The 23,953-nt window shown below is 41.1% G+C and overlaps 1 protein-coding gene across 2 annotated transcripts in view; it reads left to right on the forward strand.

The window, feature by feature from the left end:
- Positions 1-23,953, forward strand: part of Rapgef5 (Rap guanine nucleotide exchange factor 5) — a 241,593-nt gene that overhangs the window by 33,626 nt on the left and 184,014 nt on the right. For both annotated transcript variants that reach the window (XM_031357408.1, XM_031357407.1), the window contains exons 2-5: positions 8,879-8,929; positions 10,918-11,024; positions 17,578-17,699; positions 19,061-19,229. In XM_031357408.1, the coding sequence (XP_031213268.1) occupies positions 8,879-8,929; positions 10,918-11,024; positions 17,578-17,699; positions 19,061-19,229 (449 nt within the window). The remainder of the gene's footprint in view (positions 1-8,878; positions 8,930-10,917; positions 11,025-17,577; positions 17,700-19,060; positions 19,230-23,953) is intronic.

The raw sequence follows: 23,953 nt of genomic DNA on the forward strand, positions 1-23,953 counted from the left end.
GAGCATGTGTCCTTCTTACATGTTGCAGTATCTTTTGGGTATATGCCCAGGAGTGGTATAGCTGGGTAGTCTCAGGCTTTTTAAGCTGAGGTTGTGATCCTAAGGGGTCGTGTAACTAAAGGGCTGAGGTTGTGATCCTAAGGGGTCGTGTAACTAAAGGGCTGAGGTTGTGATCCCTAAGGGGTCGTGTAACTAAAGGGCTGAGAAGTAATAAAGAATTGGGATCCTATGAAAGGTTTCTGAATGGGCAGCAACCAACATTTAGTTCAAAATAAAATAAAAAATAAAAAAATTAAATTAAATTAAAAAAGAGGCACTGAGAGATAGCTCCAACAGTCAAATACTCATGCAAGCATCAGAACATGACTTGGCATCCCTGGCATCCAAATAAAAAGGCAGGCGTGGTGGCTTGCACTTGTAGTTCTGACACTGAAGAAGCAGACGGTTGGATTCCTGGACTTCCTGGGTTGCCGGTCTAGCCTAAGCAATGAGCCCCACGCCAGCAATAGGCTGTGTTATAAATAACAAAGTGGATGGCTTTTGAGACAAAACACTGCAACGTCTCATGTATACATGTGTTCAATGCTATCACTCTTCCACAGTCACACACACAAGGCACACGCACGCATGTGCACATGTACACATCAAATACGGGAAGAATACAGAGTGTATGCAGTGCTTGTCTGTGCATCTTGGATTTGAACACACAGAATGTGCACCTTGGACTGCCTACAGCATCCCATCATGCACACTGACAAACACTGAATGCCTAGACACAGATTCAAGACTGTTGTATGTTTTGATTAAAGTGTTCTTACTATACATATAAAATTTACTGCTCTTACAGAAACACAATAATTTAGTTATGAAAAACAAGAACTAATGTTTTCCTACCACCATTCCTCAGCACACATCTACTTGGTAGATGTGTGAACTGTAATTTGTTATAACATTTTATTTTTAAAAATGGCAGTCTGGGTTGCTGACTTGCGTTCCATTAGAAAGTTGTTGCATGAGTTTGGCTTAGGAAGAGGATAGAATTTCCAACAATTACTGAAGTGGCCCTAAACATACACCTCCCATTTTATACTATAGATTTATGCAAAATAGTGCTCAGCATTGATGATTATAAAATTAACCTATCAATTATGAAAAACATGCTATATCCTGCGCCATCAAATATTAGGCAAATGTTTCATTCTTAAAGTAAATTGTGTGTGTGTGTGTGTGTGTGTGTGTGTGTGTGTGTGTGTGTGTATGGCACATGTGTATAGGTGCCCATGGAGACCAGAAGAAGGTATCAAATCCCTTGGAGCTAGAGGTACAGATAGGTTGTGAGCTGTCCAGTGTGGATGCTGGGTATAGAATCAGGTCTTCCGGAAATAGCAGCAAATGCTCTTAACCACTGAGACATCTCTCCAGACCATAATTCTTTGTGTAAAAATGAGCAGCTGCTACAACTAACTATCTCATTAGTATGGAAATTGGCTTTCTTTTTAAATAAATGATAAAATTATATATATAATAAAGAACTCTTGTGAAAACAAATTGTTTTTTGTCAGTACATGTTGGAGTTACATTATAATTTTTTTTTTATCAAAAGTGGCACTGAACGTAAGACCATAAGAAGACCTGGTGTAGTCAGATAAGGAGTGTGTGGACTGCTGGGTTACCTGGAACACTCACTATCCAGGAGCAAGCAGGCAGGGGCAGGGGTAAGCTGAAAATGTATTTGTTTTCTTTCGTGTTAAAGATAATGTGTAAGAAGATGTTGAAGGGGTTTAATCTGATGTGTGTGTGTAAAGGTGGCAGGGACCCACATGGGCAGGAAAGCCAGCGGGTGGATCTGTTCAGGTGTGAGGACTGGCCAAGCCATGGTAAGGGAAGTGCAGGTTTTAGCAAAGAAATAAGTGCTGAATTTGGAAATAATATCTGAATGTTTTCTTGAGACTGCATTTGTAGGGAAGAAGGAGAATACTAACTGCAGTTTAAAATAATTCCAGTGTTTCGGAGTTTCATGCTGAGTGTGATGGTATAGGGCTGCAGTCCAGGACTTGAAAGGCTAAAAAGGATGAAGAGCTTGGGACCAGCTTGGGCAGTTTGGTTTTGTCTTCTCCAGTGTTTATTAGTTTCTTTTGGCCCTTCATAAACTTGATATTTTTATCAGAGTGCAAACCAGATATCTTAAAGAACACCCTTTAACTTGAAGTTGTCTGATAGCGTCTCATAAAGTTCAGATATGCATTTTGATAGAAATACTCCAGTTTTCTCCGTTCTTAAAATGATATCATCTTGTCACCTGATCTGTTATCCTTTGTAACATGTGGTTAAGGTAGATCTCCCAAGATGCACTGCAAACTGTTTTTCCATGCGCTTATCATCTTGTGGGGAGATATTTGTACACGAAGTCAAGGATCCTGTGTCTTACTACGGTTTCCATGTACTTTAGTATTCACTCATAAGTATTGGCTGCAGTTCTTCCACTGTGGAGTTTGCTTTGAGGCCACTTTTTATTCTGGTTTCATATGATTACATTCAGCCATTGGAATTGTTCTGGGAGGAAGGTGTGTCCTGTCTACCCATACCCACTTGCTTATCAGATTGCTGTTTATTGACATCACTGTGGATTCCTGGATGTAACGTACAGTTTGGCATTTCCACCATTCATTCTGCTATTCCGAGGGCTTTGCATTTGAGCTATTGAGGGAAATCAGTCATGCTGGCTCCTGTTGAAAGAGTCTGTGCTGGTGTCCAGATATGACCACACATGCTTATGTAAGAGTAGAGAATCAGTGACAGATGGGGTAAGCTTGCTAAAACTTCCCTGTAATTTTTTCCTACTTGTTCTCTAAATTTTGGTTTTCTGTGATCACATTAACTATGGATGCGTAGTCCTGCGGGTACAACTAGTCCCTTGTTTGTAAACATAGCCAAAAATAAAGTTTTTTTTTTTTCAAGAACTGAATACATTTCAGCCACTGACACTTGGGGGTTGTCTCTTGTATCTAATGCAGTCTTCACTTACTATCTATCTCAGGCAGACAAGATTGTGAACTACTTGTAATTCTTACCAAGATTCACTTCACTTTTCAGCTTTAGAGTTTAAGTGGGGAAACATGTTTGTACTCGAACGGAGCCCTTTGGTAATGGGAGGTCAAAATGAAGCTTATGCCATTAAGAGGGTACAGCCCTCTGCAGACATGGGGAGACTGCCTGGAGCTGTGTCTAGTTTACAGAAAGCACATACCACAAGAGTGGGTGCTCCCGATAGCTAGCTGCTGTGAAATTCAGATCTCAGTGCTATTGGCAAATTGGCTTGCCTCCTTTCTTCAGGAGGATGTTTGATGGAGGTAATGTTTGAAGAAAAGTTTCACATAGTCAAGAAGTCACTTTTTATTTTATTTTTAATTTAAACTATGTGTATGGGAATGTGTGTATGTGATTGCAGGTGCCTGTAGCATCCAGAGGAGGGTGTCAGATCCCCTGGAGTTGGAATTACAGTTGGATGTTAGGAACTAAACTGTATTCTCTGGAAGAGCAGCAAATGCTTTGAACCTTTGAGCCATCTCCCTAGCAAGAACTCACTCATTTTTTACAGTTTAATTCAAACCTGGTAACACATTAGAACTAACTGGGGGTCGGTGGAAAACTACTCAGATTTTGAGATTCTAATTCAGTATATTTGGCATGGGACTATGGTATTTTCTCCTTAATTTCCCTCAAGAACTTCTATGACATTCAGGCTTGGGAACCACTGAATCTAGCAGGTAATAGTTGCACCCTCCACCACACACACACACACACACACACACACACAGAGAGAGAGAGAGAGAGAGAGAGAGAGAGAGAGAGAGAGAGAGAGAGAGAGAGAGAGAGAGAGCGTGCTGGAGAATGAGCCCAGGACCTGCATACAAATGTTATACTTTCTCAGCTACACCTCCCAGCCCCTTAGTGGATACTTTCTCAGCTACATCTCCCAGCCCCTTACTGGACTTCTTGCTGCTCTCCCTGAGGCTTTTTAAGTATTTAGCAGCTGTAGTAGAGAAGAGTCTGGTGTGATGTTGCCAGTAAGCTGCCCACACTACTGTAAGCAGCCCCAAAGATGGACTTGGGTGGAGCCATTTTTTTTTTTCTGTCTTTTGGTGCACTGTCTGAGATGAACAGAGCTGGGTTTACACCTCTAGAAGAGTCACTCAGATACGCATCTGTCAGGTTACTTAAGTCACCATATTCTATGTTAAAATATGTGTGTGTATACACACACACACACACACACACATTTTATACTCCATATATGTACTTTCTCTATATATGGAGTAGTGACTAAAGATGGACTTGGGTTGCAAATGTTGGGGGTTCCTAACTTCTTTTTAGTCTGGATTTGTCATCCACAGAACAGAATTGATACTACTTACCGCAGAGTTTTCAAAGATTGCTCTTTGATGTCTGTAAACTATTGGCCTATAGCGGATACCTTGTTACTATGATGACTTAGACATGCGGCATAATGTTGGCTTTGGTCTCTGCTGTGACTCTCACTTTACTTCTCTGGGGCCTGTAGGAAAGTACTTCATTCTCTAACTATGTGATCTGCAAGCCAACAAATGGTGGGAGTCTCTCCTTTATCTTGACCAGGGGTTGGTTGAGAAACCCATTTATCATTGGTCATAAGAAGAACTCACAGTCTTAGAAGTTGCCAGAAAGTGACAGGCTTTATTTTTTTCACTTATGATTTCTTTTATACATCTACTAGTTAATTGTGAAGCTTTCTTGGTTCCTAAGCTTGGTGAGATGTCCACGTGTGTTTATTCCATGGTTCCTTCTTCACATTCTTCTTGGTTGCTCTAAGTAGGGAACAAGACAGTGGCTATGTCATCAGTGCTGTTCTCTTTGGTTCACTGTAGTGATAGGACAGGTCGCACTTCTGTAGTGACTTAAGGATTTGGTTTTTCTCCTTAGGCAATCTCTTTCCTTGGCAACCTAAGCAGCAGCTAAGGATAGTGTTGACACATCTCCTCCAAGAGATGATGAGACATGAGCTCTGTATCTTGACTAAGATATTTTTTATCAACTGCAGTGAGACTCAGGCTTGGCTCATGGACAATTATAGCTTAATTTCTGTGGACACCCACTTAAAAGGAAGTGAGCAACATATGGCTACCAGTCAGTTGTCTTTTTGAGTTATGACATCCCTCCTTTTCTTGATGTCCATTCGTGTACAATAAAGGACGGCAAGTCTCTGACCCATGTTAAAAATATTAAATTACTCTGGACTCATTTAGTGAACATGATTCATTAAAATAGAGAGGATAAGTTTTCGAATTAAAGTCCATTTTTCATTCATATTATTAGTCTATCTGTGTATGCATGTGTCTTTCTGAATCAACGCACCCATAGTAAGTCCTGGCAGTTGGGAAGAAGCAGAGGAATGAAACCTTATCCTTTGTGTTCTCTGTATTCATGAGATAAAAATGGTGGGGGCCTTTTAAAGAGAAAACAGTTGGGTAGTACACTCCTATAATACCAGTACTTGGAAGCCAAAGCAGGAGAATCATGAGTCTGAGGCTGCTATGGGTTACACAGCAATACTCTGCCACAACCCCCACTCTAAACCCACATCAGAAAGACATGCGGCATTGATAGATTGGCCACCCGAGGTGAAATAGCAAACTGATGGGAAAAGCAGGACCAAGAGGGAGAATTCACCACACATTTAAAGTTTATAGTTTGTGTCTTCTGGGAAAGGGGTTGTGTAACCCACAGAAGGGTCCTTGTTCCCGTGTTTCTAGTTTTCTCAGTGTCTCCAGGAGGAACATAGGTGCTTTGTAATGTGAAATAAATAGAAGGGAGGTGCCATAGGTGAGGAAATGAAGCCTTGTATGCTGAGTGAAGTAGTGAAGCCAGGGCATTATAGGGTGGATGACAGTGGCTAAATTACAGATCAGGGACAGAATGTTAAAATGGAGGGGTATCCTTCTTCAGGGTGCTCTTGTAGATGCTGAGCTGCCCTTTAAAGACTAACTGTATGGTGGTCCTCTCATACAGTGAAGAAGCAGGTCTCTCCTAGACCTGTTAAACACAAGGTGGTGGTCAGGGGAATAATCCTTATTTTCTCTTTACCTTGCCTTTGTAACTTGTTACTTCTGGTCAACACTGAACAGGAAGTAGTTTCTACAGGAGCATTTAGAAAAGTCATTTTAAGTTTAAGAGTCAGTACTACAGTGAGAGCCACAGAGAGCTCTGTGGCTTCCCCTCACTCAGTGAGCTGCTATCCTAAGTGTTAATGAAAGAGTGTTCCCCTGGGCCTAGTTAAGAGGCTTCACAGGAGATTCTGACAATAGGATTGTGTTCTCTGAAAGAGGAGGTCTTATTATGTCTCTTGTCATTCCCTAGGGACTGGCAGCTTGTCTAACACTCTTATCTCTATAGCACTGAGGAGTCCCATCACTTTCCCTGCCTCCCTTACCTGTCTTTAGAAAGGGGCCATGCTGGGGTGGTTCTGTTTAGCTGGATTGTTTGACTGTAACCCTGGAGGCTGCCTGGTTTAGAGTGGCAGTGGGGAGAAAAGCAAGTCATTTGTTTCCTTTGTGAAAATATTCCTGCCCAGTTTTTTAGAACTGATTTTTACCTAAGGAAAGCTTTTTTCTTGGACTAGGTAGTAGGAAGAACTTGGTTTTGTTTGTTTTAACTGATTAAGACAATTCAATAAATACATGAAATTTGTCAGCTTTAGTCTGCCACAGTGTTCTTTTGTTGTTGTTGTTAAATTCTTGTTCAGGATATAAAAAGTAACTTATCATGACAGCTCATCTTCACAGGAAAAATATGGTGTATATGTAAGTTTAAAATTATTTGAATAATTTCAATAATTGAAGGTACTGTATAGGCTTAGATGACAGAGATCTGGGAGGGCTCCTGAGAACTATGCATAGACAAGGCCAGTGTAACAGGCATCAAAAATAGGCTACTTATATTTTCTTTTTTTAAAGCAACTTGCAGATCTTTAACAAAGTTTATTAGCATTTCTGGATAAAGAGTTAATACTTATGTTTGTTTAATCAAAAGATAATTAGTGTGGAAGCTGTTTAGAATATGAAAGAGTCAAATCAGGAATTTCTTTTTAGGTTAAAATTTGGTACAAGGTTCACATACACACAAAGTGCCTGGCAGGGTATGTTTGGTAAATATGGCAGGTTATTTTAAGAAATGGAGGCGGTAGGCTAAAAACTGGGCTCTCTAAAGCATCAATTCTTAGAGTCCAGGTGTGAAGCGCTTTTAAACATGGGTTGAGAGCTCACTAAATGTTAGTTTCTCTGTTCCTCCCGAACCACAGTAGAACGTGATAATCATCCTCCATTGTGCTTAAGCATCTGTGGGGGATGTTGCTGCTTCCTAGATTGTTAGGTAGGGAAAATTAGCTCCTGCAATTCAAACCATACAGCAAATACTTAGTTGATATACAAAGAGCTAAATAAATGAATGGAAAAATAAACATCTTTACATAACATCGTATGCTGGGTACCACAAAACCAAAGCACTACAAAGTGCCAGCGCGGGTCCCCGATGTGCTGCCACGTTCTGTAACATGAGCAGCATCTAAACAAAGATATTCAAAGAGTATCAACCCCCATTCCCATTGGCAGGGCTTCGTGGGAAGTAACCATCTGGTATACCACCTTATCACTCTGAACACATAGAACCTCATCTGATCTTAGAAGCTAAGCAAAGTCAGGCTTGGTTAACAGTTATGTGGGAGGAGTGCAAAGCTGGACTTTGACGTCCTGTGTGTCCATTATGGAAGAGAGTAGATTTGAACAGAAAATGGTATGACCAGGTATGTGAGTAGGAGATTGCTCTGATGTATGTGTGTGAGTATGTTTGTGGTTGGGTATACTTTTCTGTATATGCATATGTATGCATATGTATGTGGAGATCAGAAGACAGCCTTGGCATCAGTCTTAGGTGCTAACCACTTTCATTTTTGAGATACAGTCTCTCATTGGCCTACAGCTTCCAAGCTAACTTGGCTTTCCAGTGTGTCTCAGGAATCCACCTGTCTTTGCCTTCATAGTTCTGGGGTTACAAGTATATGACACCATACCCACTTTAAAAAAATGGGTTATGGGGATCAAACTCAGGTCCACATGCTTGCAAGACAAGGACTCTGTGGACTGATCTCTCTCTAACATCCTGATACTTAGATCTTCCAATTTTTTTATTTTTGTCAGTTTCATGTATGTGTACATTATTTTTGAGCATAATCTACAATATCCTCTTCAAGGCCCAGGGACACTTAAATCTTAGTGAGAAAATTCCTGTGGTGCTGAAGAGAGAGAACGCAAGACTGTGTAAGAGGTAGACTGTGGCCCGGAGGGCCTTGAGTTAGTTCCTGTAAGCTACCAGTGACCCACTTTAAGTGGAAGGACATGGTTTGGGGAGATTTGAAGGTTGAAGGTTGTGGGTGGTTCAGAAGAGGAAACTGAAGGGCAGGAAGATCCACTGAGAGGCTAGAGTAGCATTTGAGGTAGAGGCCCAGGAGGCTTGAATGGGGGTGGAAGAGAAATGGAATCCTAGCTCATCAGGAGTGAAGTGAGGGGTCTGAAGACACAGCTTTCTCCACCACTGAAGCTGATGACTTCTCTGGGGCAGGAGCTAATCAACCAGAATGGCCTGCCTGATCGGTGTGAAGGTTGACCAGATGATCTTAGGAGACACTTAAAGTTTATTAAACTCATCTTTAGTGTGGATACTTCCTAGGCCTGACACTTGCATGTGCTTTGTTTTATTTTGTTGTTATTATTATTGTTGTTGTTATTATTAGGTCCATAGTATCTGCTTGAGTTTAATTTCTCCTTGTTTTCTTTTTCTTTTAAAATAGACTCTCTCAAGAAGAATTTCCAATCCATACCTTGAACATAGTCCTTCTCAGGTATGAAACTGTTTTCTTTATCCTTCTGTACTTTCTGTAATGGTGGTTCACAAATGCTAGTGGAGAATGCTTGCATTAGAGATGACCTGACCTGTAGTTTTGCAGGGATAATGCACTCATCACACCATCTCCCCCTCAGGGAAGACAGCTAAAGAAACTGAAATGCCCTGATCATTGCCCTGATTTATGATACTCATGAGATAAGAAATAACTATTTTCCACATGCCTTGCAAATCAATGTAACAGAGTAAATATGTATTTTGTATTGATGGTAGCACAAGAGTTTACAAGTAGTATACATTTTATATAGAACTTTAGTAAGATGAGAGGCATTGTCTCCTATGAGTTCACTGATGAGAAGAGATGGGTTTGCGTTTATTGTATTGCATTAAAGAATCAGACACACTTTCCCATTCTTCAGAATAGGAGATGGAGGTGAGGACCTTGTCTGCCTTGCTCTGCACTGTGCTATGCACCTGGAGTAGAATCTGTACTTGTCAGCTGTTCATTAAATGCTTTATACTTATTGAATGAACCTTGTAGGTGTCAGGACTCATTAAGCCTCAACTGACTCATGCCTCTGCCTCAGTAACTTTCTGTCATGTCAGTTGCTCAAGATTTGATTTTTAAAAACCTGTTAACAAGGCTTCATTTCTGGCCATTTTCACTTTCTCATCAAATTGTGTTTAAGCAATAATATTGGGAGAATTAAGTATGAGCACTACTTCCTATCAAGTCATGACTAATATATTATGAATCTGTTTGCTTTAAGAGACACTGTTTATAGGTGAAGAAATAATTTACTAAGAGGGCTAGGGGTATAGTGCAATTGTAGAGTATTTGCATTGTGTGCACAAGGCCCTGAGATCAAACCCAGCACAGCCAGAAAAAAAAGAAAGAGGAGTAAACCAAGAAACAAATGAGTCTGAGAAGTGGCTCAGCAGTTAAGAGCAGTGACTACTCTTCCAAAAGACACAGGTTCAATTCCCTGCATCCACACAGTGACTCACAGCCACTAACTTCACAACCTGTAACTTCAGTTCTAGGGAATCTAGTATCTTCTTCTGCATTTCGGAGGGCACCAGGCACCATATGGCACACATACATACATAAATACATTCAGGGAAAAGTACACATACACATAAAATAAATAAAGTTCACAGTATGAAAAAAAGAGAACAAGTGGAAAGCTGTAAGCATTTAGCAGTGTACAACAATTTCATGAGCATTTACCTTCTGAAGTAAGCTCTTTGCATTTCACCTCCTTGCCTTCTGAAACAGCCTTGTGCTAGAGAGGATTGCACAATTGGAGAGAAGGAGGTATTTTAAAAATAGGCCTTAAAGCTCACTGGAGGTACCTACCTTCATCTCTGGGGACCAAAAACAACAGTGGAAAGATGAGAAGATTTAAGGAAAGAAGTTAAATGAAATCTTTCTGAAAGATGGAATTGTGAAGTACTGTAGATCAAATCAAAACATTTGGAATTAGCTGTGAACTCCGAGGTTATATGAAGCCTCAGGGCAAAGTAGCCTGCTGTGACATTGTACCATCTTTAAGTTATTCACTAAGTGTGAAAATATCTTCTGAGGGCTTTTATATGCATGAATTACCAATATGGCCAAACTAGTAGATTTGTTTATGATTAATGTAAATAGATTAAATGATTCTCCAGTTTCCTGTAGTAATTGGAATGCTATATTTAAGATAATGGATATTTTACACAGAAATCTTTATGTTTTAAAAGAATATTACAATTATAGTTTAGTAAAGTACCTTACATTTGGAAAAGTTATTATAGTCTAATAGCCTAAGTAGACCATCAGCTAAAATAAAGTAAGGTAATTATAGGCCGGTTGCTTCATAGGCTAAAATGTGTCTGAAGCTCAGGGAGTTGGTCATGGTACTTATATATAGCATGCTATTGGGAGTTCACAGACTGTCACATTATTGTTCTATATTCACAGTGATTGTTTGTCTTCTCCCTTAGATTTATGGAGAGAATTCTTCTTGTGCAGGAAGAGCATTAAGGAATATTATTATTGTTCAAGCAGCTGACCTGGTAAAGGACAGAGTGAATCTCAAGGGATTTTACAGGTAACACAATTTCTTAGCATCTTGTCAAAAAGCAGCCTGTGTTACAATTGTAACCTTGAGCATAGAGTAGCAGGCTGTCTCCTTATTAGTAGTCAGAGGGACAAATGTGTTCTCTCTGCTGAGGATCCTACGGGTGCTTGCTTATGGTCATAGTTAGGCTTCTGGGTCTAAAAGAATATGAAACTCCTACTACATGGTGTCTCTCTCTCCCTCCCCCTGCCCACTCTCATTCTCCTGAGAGGTGGGTACATGCTACACTGAGGAGTTCAAGAAGTATAGGTCTCTTCACATTGGAAACATTGGCAAGTCTCTGGAAAGGTTCATAGACAAAAAAAAGCTGTTCAAATTCTCCAGGTGAGAAGGAGTCGCATCCCACACTGCACTGTGAAATGAGAATAGGTAATCTGTCTTCCCAAGCCAGTGAATAATAAAGGTATTGAATAAACAAATAGTTCATGGCCTGTCTTAATAAACGACTGGACCTACCGTGAGGTCATTTGAAGCATGTGTTTCACTCTTGTGGAATATTAAAGCAAAGCTAAACAAAGGAAGATGGACTAACACTGAATGATACTAAAAGAAAATTATAAAAATAAAACCAAGAGGAAAGGAAATGTTATTTATTGCTGCTTTTCTTAAAGAGATAACATTGAAATAGCAGAATTGGGGCAGCACTCAGATATCACAAAAAGGAGGGCATATTCTACCAATAAAGGATGCTCCTTTAAGTTATAGAAATTTAACTTATAAAAAAAATCAGTTTACTATTCCTGATAGTAAACTGGCCATGGGAAACAAATGTTTCCATTGGAAACAGTTCATGATGGCCTGGATCCTAGAAATAGTGATTCTCAGATATTTAGGTTAAGAAGACTCTTGACTGAGGTACAATTTATACACAAAAATGCACAAATCTTAAGTGTATAGCCTAATAAAGTTTTATTTACTATATTCCTATGCAATCATCATCCGTGTAACCATTAAGATACAAAGGGTATTTCTGTTCTAGAAAGTTCCTTCAGTCCTCTTAACAGTAACTAGTTTCTGCAAATAAAATATTTTAGTGTTTTATTAGCATGTATCATTTGTATATAATAATGGGATTCATACTTAACAGTGAATTTCAGCCATGTTTATCTCCACCTCCACTGCTGTCATATTATAGGCCCACCCATGCTGCCCCCCTCCCGTTTGCTAGGCTCTCTCTTGCCATGTCTTTTTGTTGGGAGGGGGCAAGGTTACATGAGTGTAGTTGAGAGTTTGTTTCCAGGTGCATTGGTATCTTACCAGTTCCTTATGACACTGAAAGGTATGACTGTCTTTTTCTTAACAACCTTTAGCAGATTATAACCGCCCCCCCCCCAGGAAGTTGTAGGGTCCTATTAACCCTGCCTTCTTCATGACCAGGAGTTGAGATACCCAGTCTTGTGGAGAACTTGAATACATAAGCTGTTGTGAGTTCAGTAGTGCAACAGCCAACTTCAGGAAGAATTCATTTTGGTTTATGGTACCCATCATGTCAGGGGATGGATAGCAGCAGGTGAATGAGCAGGATGCTGAGAGATCACATCTTAACCACAGCATGAAGCAGAGAGGATGAACAGGAAGTAAGGCTTCCTGATGAACTCTGAAAGCTCAGCCTCAGGGATGTGCTTCCTCTAACAAGGCTACACCTTCTAAGGCAGGGTCCAAATCCCACATACAGTAGCAAATTACAGTTATGAAATAGCAACAAAATAACTTTATGGTTGGGGGTCACTACAACATGAAGAACTATATATTAAAGGACCACAGAATTAGGAAGGTTGAGAACCAGTAGTCTAAAATTTCTTTCACCTTATAAACAGTACCATCCCAGGGACCAAGCATCCGAAAACATGAACCTACAAGGGACATTTTGCATTCAAGTCTCTGTGTCGCATCCTCCCCAGCCAGCAAGAAAGATGCAACCCGGGAACTCTTCCTTTTAGCAGTTTATTTCAAAAACCTTTTAACAATATTTCTCCCTCCTGCTTCTCCCTCCTACTCCTCCTGCCTGCTTCTCCTACTTCTGTCTTCTCTGCTCCTGCCTCTCTTGAGCCCTTACTTAAGCTCCACCTTCCTGCCTCTGGGGAGCCATTACTTAAAGCTCTGCCTTCCGGCCCACCCTCGGCCATTGAGTACTCCCAAGCTTAGCCAATCCCAATGGGCCACGTGGCAAAAGTGGATAGGTCACCAGATGCGGAAGCAACCAATGGCAGCAAGCTTAGCCAAATGAGGGCTTGCTTATGAGACCGCTTGCTCTTGGAACAGCTCTCCACAGTTCCCCCTTTTAGTTTTTAAACGAAACAGGAAAGAGTAGAGGTCTGATCTCTGATGCTGGAAACAGGGACATTGTACTGATCCTCACTTAGGTGTCATCCACCCAAAGAGTACCAGACCCGTCCAATACCTTTTTCTTAGAGGCGGGGTCTGGGGTACCAACCCGCATGCAATCAGACATGCTCTTCTCAGGGCAGCTAGAAGCTGAGCCGGAGTGCAGTGCTTCGTCTTACAGCCTGAACGTGACAATCATTTTTGCATGACTGCCAGCCATGCCTGGGGAGACTGTCCTGACTCAATGGCTGTAAATGCTTGCACAATCATGGCTGCATTCCTTCTCTGAGTGAACCTGATCCTGCATATATACCACAGGCCCACAAGGCAGACCAGCAATAGGAGACCAACCAATCTAAAGGCAAAAATGGAACATCTAAACTTCTATTGGTACTAAAAACGTGAGGAAGCACTCGAGCATTATGTCGTATCGGCATTGGTCTTGGAAACACCGACAGGATCCTCCATCTCAGCTTCGCTTGGCTCTCCACCAGGAACAGAAGAAGAAGGGTGCACAGGGCTCTGAGGCACGATCTCTCCATTCTGCATGGCACATTTCCGCATCAATTGCTTGGGGACCCAAATGGGATCTCAGCGGTCCTGTGGAAACACACAAACAGAGCCTCTCGCCCACGTCAATACCGGATCCGGGCCATGCCATGAACCTGTCAGAATATCATTCCACTTCACAAATCCCTTCAAAGGAACCTCTGCTGCACTGATGATGATCTGCAGCAGAAAGGCCATCTACATCATTTTCTTCTACCTTTAATTCAAGAACTGGCCTTTGATCTAAATCCAGAGACAAGAATGTCAAATCTGTTCCTGTTGAACCAAACCCTCTTCTAGCTGTCAAGAGTGGGTCTGACCCTCTCCAAGCTCTGGTCAGTGGGTCTCTCCACCTGACCCATTTAGCCCAGCTTTATGGGAAAAGGTATCAACAGATACAAAATTAACCATCCTGAGGGGAGTAACTATAGACTGAGGATTTGTTCTAAACAGTCGAATTGAAACATTTCTTCCCTTAAAGATACAATGTTGGTTCTGTTCCCCTTGCACTCTGCACTCCTCCTGGTAAAAGGCCATCCATTTAAGGAACATGGGTGAGGGGAACACAGCCTTGACCATTTCCTTCCAATCTCTGAGGGTGAGAGCCTGGTGGGCAAAACCCTCAAGGATGGTCTCTACCCAGGGTGAATGAGGGCCATCCTCTGCCACTGCTTTCTTTATTTCCCTAAAGTCTTGGGCTTCCCAGGGATACCAAGCTCCTGCTAGGGTTAACATTAACCAGAAACAGGTGGCTAGTATCTCCCAAGCAGAATTCCCCCACCCCCGCATAGGGCTGCGTGCTGAAGGCAGCTGTTGAGGGGAAACCTGAAAGGAGAATGCGGCTTTCCCCTCTTCCATGGCCTTACAACAATGCTGATCTTCCAAACAGCTCCTAATGAGCTTCCACTCAGGTCTAAATAGCTCTTGGAGAGCCAGAAAAATTGAATAGGAAGCGCCCATGGTTACTTTTGTTACCCTTTTTTTGTTACTTTTCTTTTACTTTCAGTTCACTATTCTTTATAGCCTCTACTTCCGAGGTCCTTATTGCTCCAACTCAGAGACCTTATTGCCTCTTCACTGAGGATCTTATTGTTCCAACCCGGAGACCTTATTGCCTCTTCACTGAGGTCCTTATCGTCCCAACTTACCTTGGGAACTTACCAGCCGGCTGCCCTGACTGCAAAAAGTTCAGAGTCTCAAGAGGTTTCCCGGTACAGGCCACCAACTGTCGCGTCCTCCCTGTCCAGCAAGAAAGATGCAACCCAGGAACTTTTCCTTTTAGCAGTTTATTTCAGAAACCTTTTAACAATGTTTCTCCCTCCTGCTTCTCCCTCCTGCTCCTCCTGCCTGCTTCTCCTACTTCTGGCTTCTCAGCTCCTGCCTCTCTCGAGCTGTAACTTAAGCTCTACCTTCCGGCCCACCCTCGGCCATTGAGTACTCCCAAGCTTAGCCAATCCCAATGGGCCACGTGGCAAAAGTGGATAGGTCACCAGATGCGGAAGCAACCAATGGCAGCAAGCTTAGCCAAATGAGGGCTTGCTTATGAGACCGCTAGCTCTTGGAACGGCTCTCCACATCTCCGTACCTCCTACATAGGTTGAAACTAAAAACAAAAGTAAAAGCCATCATGTACAGTGACACCCAACTCTTTAAAACTGACATTGTATATGTAAGTCTTCATGTCTGGCTGTAAGCAAGCTCAGAGAATCCATGTTAGTTACAGAAGGCTATACTAAAGTCTACCTTTGTTCTTAGGGCGTTTATTTGTTTGTTTTAATTTGTTTGCAATCTCTGTGGGCACTGATTGAAATGGAGATCTAATCAGATCCATGGAAAAATGAGCTATCCAATTTAGAACGTATTTAGGTTTCTATAGGAACAGAGTTGGGAGGGAGTTTGTATTTATATGTCTTCTCCATTATAGTCCAAGGACTGATTAATATTCTAGGATTAGAGACAAATTACTAATATGGTTTTCTAGGGGGGAATCACTTAAATTTGTCTAGTGGTAAATGGAGGTGATGTGTTCCCATATGCTAGATAAAATCCACAATAAAAGCTTTGAATAGTTTCTATTCAGTTTGTACTACAGAAAGAGCAACTATAGAAAGAACATGTCAGTTCCTGAGACCTTATTTCCTTTTAAATACGTGAATCACTAAGTGCTCCACTACACCATTTATGTTTTAAAGTTTAGTGTTTTTGTTACCACAGATAATTGGAAACCATAATGGGAAGAAAGAAAGAAAGAGATCAAGAAAAAACAAATTTCCGCCCCAGAAATGGGTAAAATGCAGCTGTCCATGGGTTCACGTGGGTCTGTAGCTCATCACCTCCATATGGACACAGAACCACATGGGTCTGTAGCTTATCACCTCCATATGGACACAGGACCACATGGGTCTGTAGCTCATCATCTCTGTATGGAAGTGCTATACTACCTGGTATCACAGCTCTGGTTAGATCTGCATGTACCACCGAAGCTTCTGGATGGAGTACAAGACTTAAAACACACTGTGGCTAAGAGCTACTGTCAGTATTTAGACCAAATAAACCTCAGTTTTTATCCTTTCCCCTCCTCTCTGCCCTGTAGATTTGGGCTTTTAACAGGATTGCTGGAGATCTGGTCAACAAGTCAGGGGATTAGAAATTAAATGCATAGCTGCTCATCTCATTTTATTTGCTTTAGAGATATTAAGGACAGAGTTTCTCTTTGTCCCTAATGGTTTTCCTGGTCAGATGGATGGTTAGAGCAATTTCAAACATAATGGTGAAGTTTAGGGAGGGGCCGAAAGGGACCAGATACAATGAAATGAATATTGTGTTGGGGAATGGTACCCAGTTTTCCATTAAGGTTGTCATAGCAATTCTGTGCTTTAGCATATTTGTTCTAAGCCAGTGCCCCAAACAGAGTAAACTCTTCCTAATGAGAAAGGAAAGTTAGAAGGATCTGGGCTTTGTGGTCATCAGCAACACCTAAAGGGTTTGACAGGGGTGAGTATCTAAGTTTCCAGGAGTTTTGACATATCAAAATCTACACCTGACAGCACCCTGTTCTTTGTCCCTAAAACCACTGAGCACAGTGCTGTTGAAAGGCCCAGACTAGGAAACTTCCTCATGACCACCTGTGCTCAGACAGGCATAGCTACCATCTTGCTACCTCATGCAATGTGGAGGTTTGGTTTGTTGAGCAAATGTCTGCATGCTTCTGTGTTCCAGGTTATATCAGACATGCAGAAAAGCCTGCGGAGCCTCAAAGTTTTGAGAATGTGAAAAAAAATGACAGTATTTAATCCATGGACTAAGGTGATTTCAAAGCCCAAAGATGCTGGCTGATTGAAAGAAGCACTGAGAAATTAGTTAATTAACACTGTGATCCTTAACATGAAAGGTGTCCTACAGAATTAGAAGTTTGTATTGACTGTTTGGTCTAATTGCCTATTCTCTTGCCACCTACGTTCTCATTTAAAAGAGCCATAAATCTGAATGCTTATCATTGTATTAGCATTAACCTGAAGATGAGGAGAGGCAATGCCATTTTTTTCTTGGCTTGCTTACTTTAGTAAGAAAGCTCATGAAATGAATGGTGTCTAACATTAATGTTTTGTTTTTAAATTTTTTCATTGCTTGTGGCTTTCCTTTGTTCCAGGAGAAGCTGTGTGGGGTCAGAGCTGGTTGACTGGCTCCTGGAACACTGTCCTTTTGTCCAGTGTAGATCTATGGCCATTGGGGTCTGGCAGCTCCTACTGGATATGGGGATTATGTCATCAGGTTAGTGTTGCTTACTTTGAAGACACACTGTGTTGTTAAACTTCTAGACAAGACCGTACTTGATCTTCCAGAGGATGTTATAATCTAGATGGAAATTGGTTTTGAAGGCAGATTTTTTTACTTTCTTATTTTCCAAGTAAAAATGACAAATCATTTTTGATTCATTACTTTTCCAATACCCGCTGTGGAAATGATTAAGTATTTGTTGATTGCAGACTTATACCTGTAAAAATCTCTGCCTTTCTCCCTGTCTACTATGCCCATAAACTTTTTTTGACATTGATATCTTTTGTTGTTTCCAATGAATGATTCCAATCATGAGGTATGTAATCATCAGAAACTGATTCATGAATGGTATGTGTATGCCATCTTAATTAAATAGTCATGAACAGATAGATATGTGAGCCTTGAGTATTAGGTGTTCAAACAGTCCAGAAAATGATGTTTAAGTAGAAGGTAAGATAGATGGTGATCTCTCCTTAGTTGAACTCAGGTATATGAAGGAACAGAAACAAAACTGTCTTTGGTTTTGTTTATCTTGATTTCTCAGGTGCTAGTTGATACTGAGAAGCCCTTGTTTCTATAGATGATAAATATTGGAGGCAATTCCTGGTATCATTGTGAAAGAACAATACAGAGGGGACATGGTTGTAATTGTCTTAGTCACTAATACCTAGCACATAATACTCTTTATTTAGAAAGTCAACCAGGAGGAGGGGAGTTTTAATTGGCTCATTGGCTAGCATTGGATTTCTGGTTAGCCACACATTTTGTGTAAATGCCTTTTGGAACTATCTCTAATGTTTGATTCCCTTAAAACAGGATTCCCAACATTGACAGTATGGACATTTTGAGTTAGATAATTCTTTGCTGTGGGGGGACTGTCCTGTACATATAGGATTTTTGGTAGTATCCATTTCTTTCTCTTTCTCAATGCCAGAAGTACATCCTTTTGTTGTGACTACCAAAAATGTCTCTGGATATCACCAGTTGTCTCCTGAAGCGGGACCACAATCACCCCCAGTTGATAGCCACTAATCTTGCTAACTGAAACTTGCTATCATGAGTGCTATGTTTGTAAGGCATTGTCTGCTGTCACCTTTGAAGTAATATTGATTTGACCATCACATGTCTGTGAAGCAGAAAAAAACCTAGCATATATGTGAATATATCAAAGTTCAATTAGTGAAATTGACCAGCCAGTGCATCCTTTTATTTTGATTGGGTGTGCAAGCATGAATGAAGTTCAGATGTATGGGTACAGCCTTGTCTATGGTTTCTCCTTAATTATTGGACTTTGCAGTTTACTATGTGTTTTATGACTCTAAACCACAACATTTTTGTTTGTTTGCTTCAAACAGTGGACCAACATCTATACTTTCAAGATAATTATGTTTTCTACCAGTTTTCCTCGGATGAATGCAGCTACTTATACTGTGAATTTGAAAGAGAGGAAGAATGGCAAAAGGGAGTCAAGCTTTTGCTGGAGCTTGTGCATCTCATCCCTGCGAGAGCTGGCATCTGTGATCTGTGAGTAGGTTTAGGTTCCACTGTAAACTGTTCTTTCTTAGAGAAGATGTCTTTTGTACTCTGTGCCTGCAGATCCCCACCATGTTTTGAGTGGTAGGAATACTATTTCCAAGTTCAGGGAGGTAATACATACGGTTGAAGATTCATTCTGGCTCCTACATGGCTCCATTGCTATTCCGATCCTAGGTATGCTTGCTCGACCAGCTGCACCATGATGCTTCTAATTCACTGCTAAATGAGTAGATAATCTAAATTAGGTATAAACATATGATGGGGCTGAAGTTGGAATGAAATAATAACTCACATCTTAGGCACTGTCCAAGTCATGATTGTGCTAAGAAGGAGTTCAACAGACATTTCTGAAAATAATCTAGAAGCCATGTTTGGCAAATCAAAACATGTGAATCATTATCACCTGAAGAGAGTGAATCACTGAATAGTTAAAATTAATTAGCAGAGGCTTCTTTGAGTCATGGTATGGGGATATGACATGCATGTTTATCCTTGGCAATAGTGAAGAGCTTATTTCAGAAAGGAGTTCAGATTGAAATGTCAGCTGGATTACTTATAGATAGAGTTCTTCAGGCGTCAGAACACTGTCCCATACCATTGACTCTTAAGACAAGTGAAATGCCCTACTTCTCAGGTAGAGACTACAGTTTCCAAGAGATGCACTCCTCTGACCATAGCAACTTTCTGACCAAACATAACTTTCTCTTATTAGCTAAATGACACTGTTGAATAGTTAATTCAGTCTTTTCGCAAAGGAACATGTTATACTAGTGATATATTTCTGATAGGAAGGTTGGATGTCCTGCGTATATTTCATGTCAGGCACTGCACTAAAAGAATGCCTTGAAGTTTTGGTTTCACTTCAGAAAGATTCTTTAAGACAAGTGCTGCTAATTTTCATTCTATAAATGAGGAAATCAAGGCACAGAAGTCAAGTGACCTGACCAAGGTCACACAAACAACAAGTGTAGTTTTAGTGGTTGAATTTACATTGATCTAGCTTTATTACCTCAGCTTTTTACACCGGCTATGATGTATTCTCAGGAGTTAGGGGGTAATCCCAGCACCCCTGTGAGCTGTAAGCACAAGTTATGAAAGTGTTAGAGGACTGTGACTGTGCCTCACCACCGTAGGCATGGAGGACCGTGCAATGTTAGAGGACTGTGACTGTGCTTCATCACCATAGGCAGAGGACCGCGCAATGTTAGGGGACTGTGACTGTGCCTCACCACCGTAGGCAGAGGACCATGCAATAGGAGGATAGATTCCAACGACACTGAATTATGGTGACACAGAGTGCCCTTTAATTAATATGTTCTTTGTAGAGGTCAGATATATCCAAGAGAGGTCAAGGCACATTTCAGCAAATTCCAAGGTGCTCTCTAAGAAGGAGTGACATGGCTTTCTAATCAGACACAGCCATAGTGACTGCCATTAACCTTGAAGGACTGCTATTCTCTAATAGGGTTCTACCATTTCCTGTCTTTTACACATGGTAGAGGTGTAGAAATCCCTGGGTATGCCCAGATTAAGGAAAGGGCAGGAGGGTAGTGTATAATCTTGCCTCCCCCAGATAGCAAGTTAGAATGTCAGTGGTTGAGATAGCCTTGTGTTGAGTAACTCTTGAACCTGCTCTAATTTTTAAAAAGTGCCAGTTATTTTAAAAATTCAAGCCTTAATATCAATTCCAGCTTGCTTGCAATCTTTTGTCATACTGACTACTATGGATACAAATGGCATCTCCTAGGGTGAGAATGACTGTAGAATGCCACATTTATCAGCAAGTTTCATCCTCTTGGCCTGAGCAGGAATATTTGGTCACAGTCACTTACTGGTACAAATAAATGGTCACTGGAGACCCAAGGATCTGTTTTTTTTCCTATAATAAATGCCTTGCATAGAAGAATAAAGTTACTAAGCCACAATTTTCTTCTGGAGAGAGAAGATATGCCCTCTCTGTATTAGAGATAAGAGCCAATGTCTGTGCAGCAGTAGAATGTTCCTAGATTATTGCCTTTGAGCTATCCCACTTAGAATAAAGGATGGTCACAGAAAAGATGCCCAGGGACATTGTCCTCTTTCAGTTGACCTGCACAACCTCCCCTGGTTCCTGCACATACTTTCATCATAACTGACGTCAACCTGGAAATCTGCATTGTTTTGGTCTTCAGCCCACACTGGTTACCCTCACCTGCTAATGAGTGCTCTGTTCTATTTCGCGTTTTGCCTTTTTTCCTCCTGTTAAGTTCTGCCCAACCCTCAAGGGGGAGCCCACATCCTAAGTTGCCTATGAAGTTTCTCTGATGTCCTTGGACTGTCTTAGGCTTGCAGCTGGTAAATCACTGCTATTACTGTTGGTAATTTTAAAAGGAAAATCAGTTCTTCTGCGTGTCTCTTAGCTTTATGTTCTTTTAGTCTGATGACTTCTAACTGAAATGCCATCTGAAGTCCTTTTGATTCTTGTTTTCCATTTTTGAGCTAAAAACTCCATCCTGTGGTGCTTTTAATAACCTTTTTGATATTTGAAAGCTATTAAGCTCTACCTACGCAATTCTACATTAGGTCCCCTAATTTGCCATCCTTTCTAAATGACTTTAAAATGATGCCAGAAAACCACTTAATGTCCCTGTATAAACACAAATATGTTCTCTACAAATGTATTTTTCAAAAGGAAAAAAATAATAAAGGGGATTTTATAATTTACAAAAAGAATGTTGTCCACAGCAGTAAGAGATATGGCACTGTGCAAGCTTCCTGCCTCGTCTGAGGAAACAAATGTCCGACTCTCTGTGAGATAGTTTTTATTCCCTACAAAAGAGATAATTTAAAAGGATTGACTTGGTTGTCAGGGAAAGAGACCAGTTGTAGTACTTCATTCAGACAGAGCCCAAATTAACAGTAACAAGAAAGACAGCCAGCCTAGTCATTCCATCAGTACTTGTTCGATGGTCCCTCCTAATAAGAACCTGATTGAGAGTTGATGCTTTTCAAAACCAAGCCCAACTCAGCTGCAGTATGTTGCTTCTCCACTCACAAGGGTAAAGAGGCTGGGCTCCAGTCCATCAATGACCCTTCCTTGAATACATAAAACCATATCCTTCTAGTTATAGGCAGGTAACATCTGTGCTATTAAAAGACTTGTTGAGGATTGTTAATGCTCAGCTGAGGATACAAAAGAGATGTAAAGAGAAGATATGTATTTGTGTGTGTGTGTATGTGCGTGTGGTTTTTTTTGTTTTTTGTTTTTTTGCTAAGGAACCTGGTGTCTGTTATCTACATTAATTCTCATCCTATTGGGTAGCTGGGGAGTTCCTGCTTTTGATCTAATTCAGTAAGGTTATTAAAATTTGGTGTCTGCTTTCCCTGCTTTTTCACAGGGTGCCCTGTTGGATATGGTGAGTAGATAGCATGGGGTCACTTTGAGGAGATGAAGTCTTTCCTGTCTGAGAGAAGGCTTTCTCCACTTAAAACTTCCTTGTGATGACTGCAAATCTACTTACTGTGTTGCCAAGTAGAGCAGTTGAGTTTCAGTCCTGGTATCCTGGACAGGTCAGCATCTTTGACCCAATGACTCCTGTTCTTCTGAGAGCAGCCTTTACACACACTTCTTGGGACAGCATCTTTTGCCTCTGCCATCTTACTGGTGGCACCACATATGTTTCTTCTCTGACAACATGGATTTTGTGTTCCAAGGGCTGTGTGGTTTGGGGCTTTGCTTGACCTTGAGGAGATGTCCGGCTAAAGACCAGTCATTCATGGGGCTAGTAAAGAGTTTGCCTGTGCAAGACCCTTTCATATCTGGACCAATCAATGCAAACTCTGCAGTATAGTCTCCTCTTTGGGGCTTGGGCTCTCTGCCTGCCCCAAGTACAGCAGGACCAGGTACCAGGCGAATAGGGATAACCCTGTTCCCCAGAGTCAGGTAAAACCATTCAAAGCAGCCCTTCCTCAGCCTGTTTAATCCTGCCTCACTGTTACTGCCTGGTGGAAACAGAAAAAGTTTCTTGTGTTTGTCTTCTCTCCCCACCTCTGCCTTGCTGATTATGAAGCTTCCTCTTGTAGCTCCTTGGTGAGACATGTTTCCTCCTCCTGGGAACTATAACAAATTGTCATTTCATAGCATTGTTTTTCCAGATCTTCTGGCCTCTGATCATTCAGGTTGGCCTTGTCTGAGTAATAGTAAAGCATACTTTTAACAGCCTGACCCCTAAATACAAAGTGTTCAGAGTTGAGTCTTTGTCCCTTTTTCTCTCCCATGCATGCGTTCAACATCAGCTCTACGGCAGTGACTTCCAAAGCCCAAGTCCCTCTGCTACCTAAGTACCCTGTATAACAGCAATGTCTACCTGCTAAACTATCCTTTCTGTTCCCTCACTCTCCTACCCTGCTTCTCATCCCCCTACCCTGCCCCTCACTCCTTTATCTACTATAGTCTTTTCCTGATACATATAAGCAGCACAGGAAATTCTTGTTCCTGCGTAGTGTGTATGCTTCACAGCTCTGAGCTCAAGTTCAGCTCTGCCATTCATTCCTGTCCCAGATCTGCCCTTTGTACTTATGACTTATCCTAATTAGATTTTCAGGACATTCGGAGAGGAAAAAAATACTGTCTGGATAAACAAATACTTTTTGTGTTGTACATTTTTTTTTCATGATTGAACTGGCATGTTTTGTACTTGGGTCATAGGTGAAGAAATTTCCATTTATCTCTT

Source organism: Mastomys coucha, unplaced genomic scaffold (assembly GCF_008632895.1).
Source record: "Mastomys coucha isolate ucsf_1 unplaced genomic scaffold, UCSF_Mcou_1 pScaffold6, whole genome shotgun sequence".
NCBI classification, from domain to species: Eukaryota; Metazoa; Chordata; class Mammalia; order Rodentia; family Muridae; genus Mastomys; species Mastomys coucha.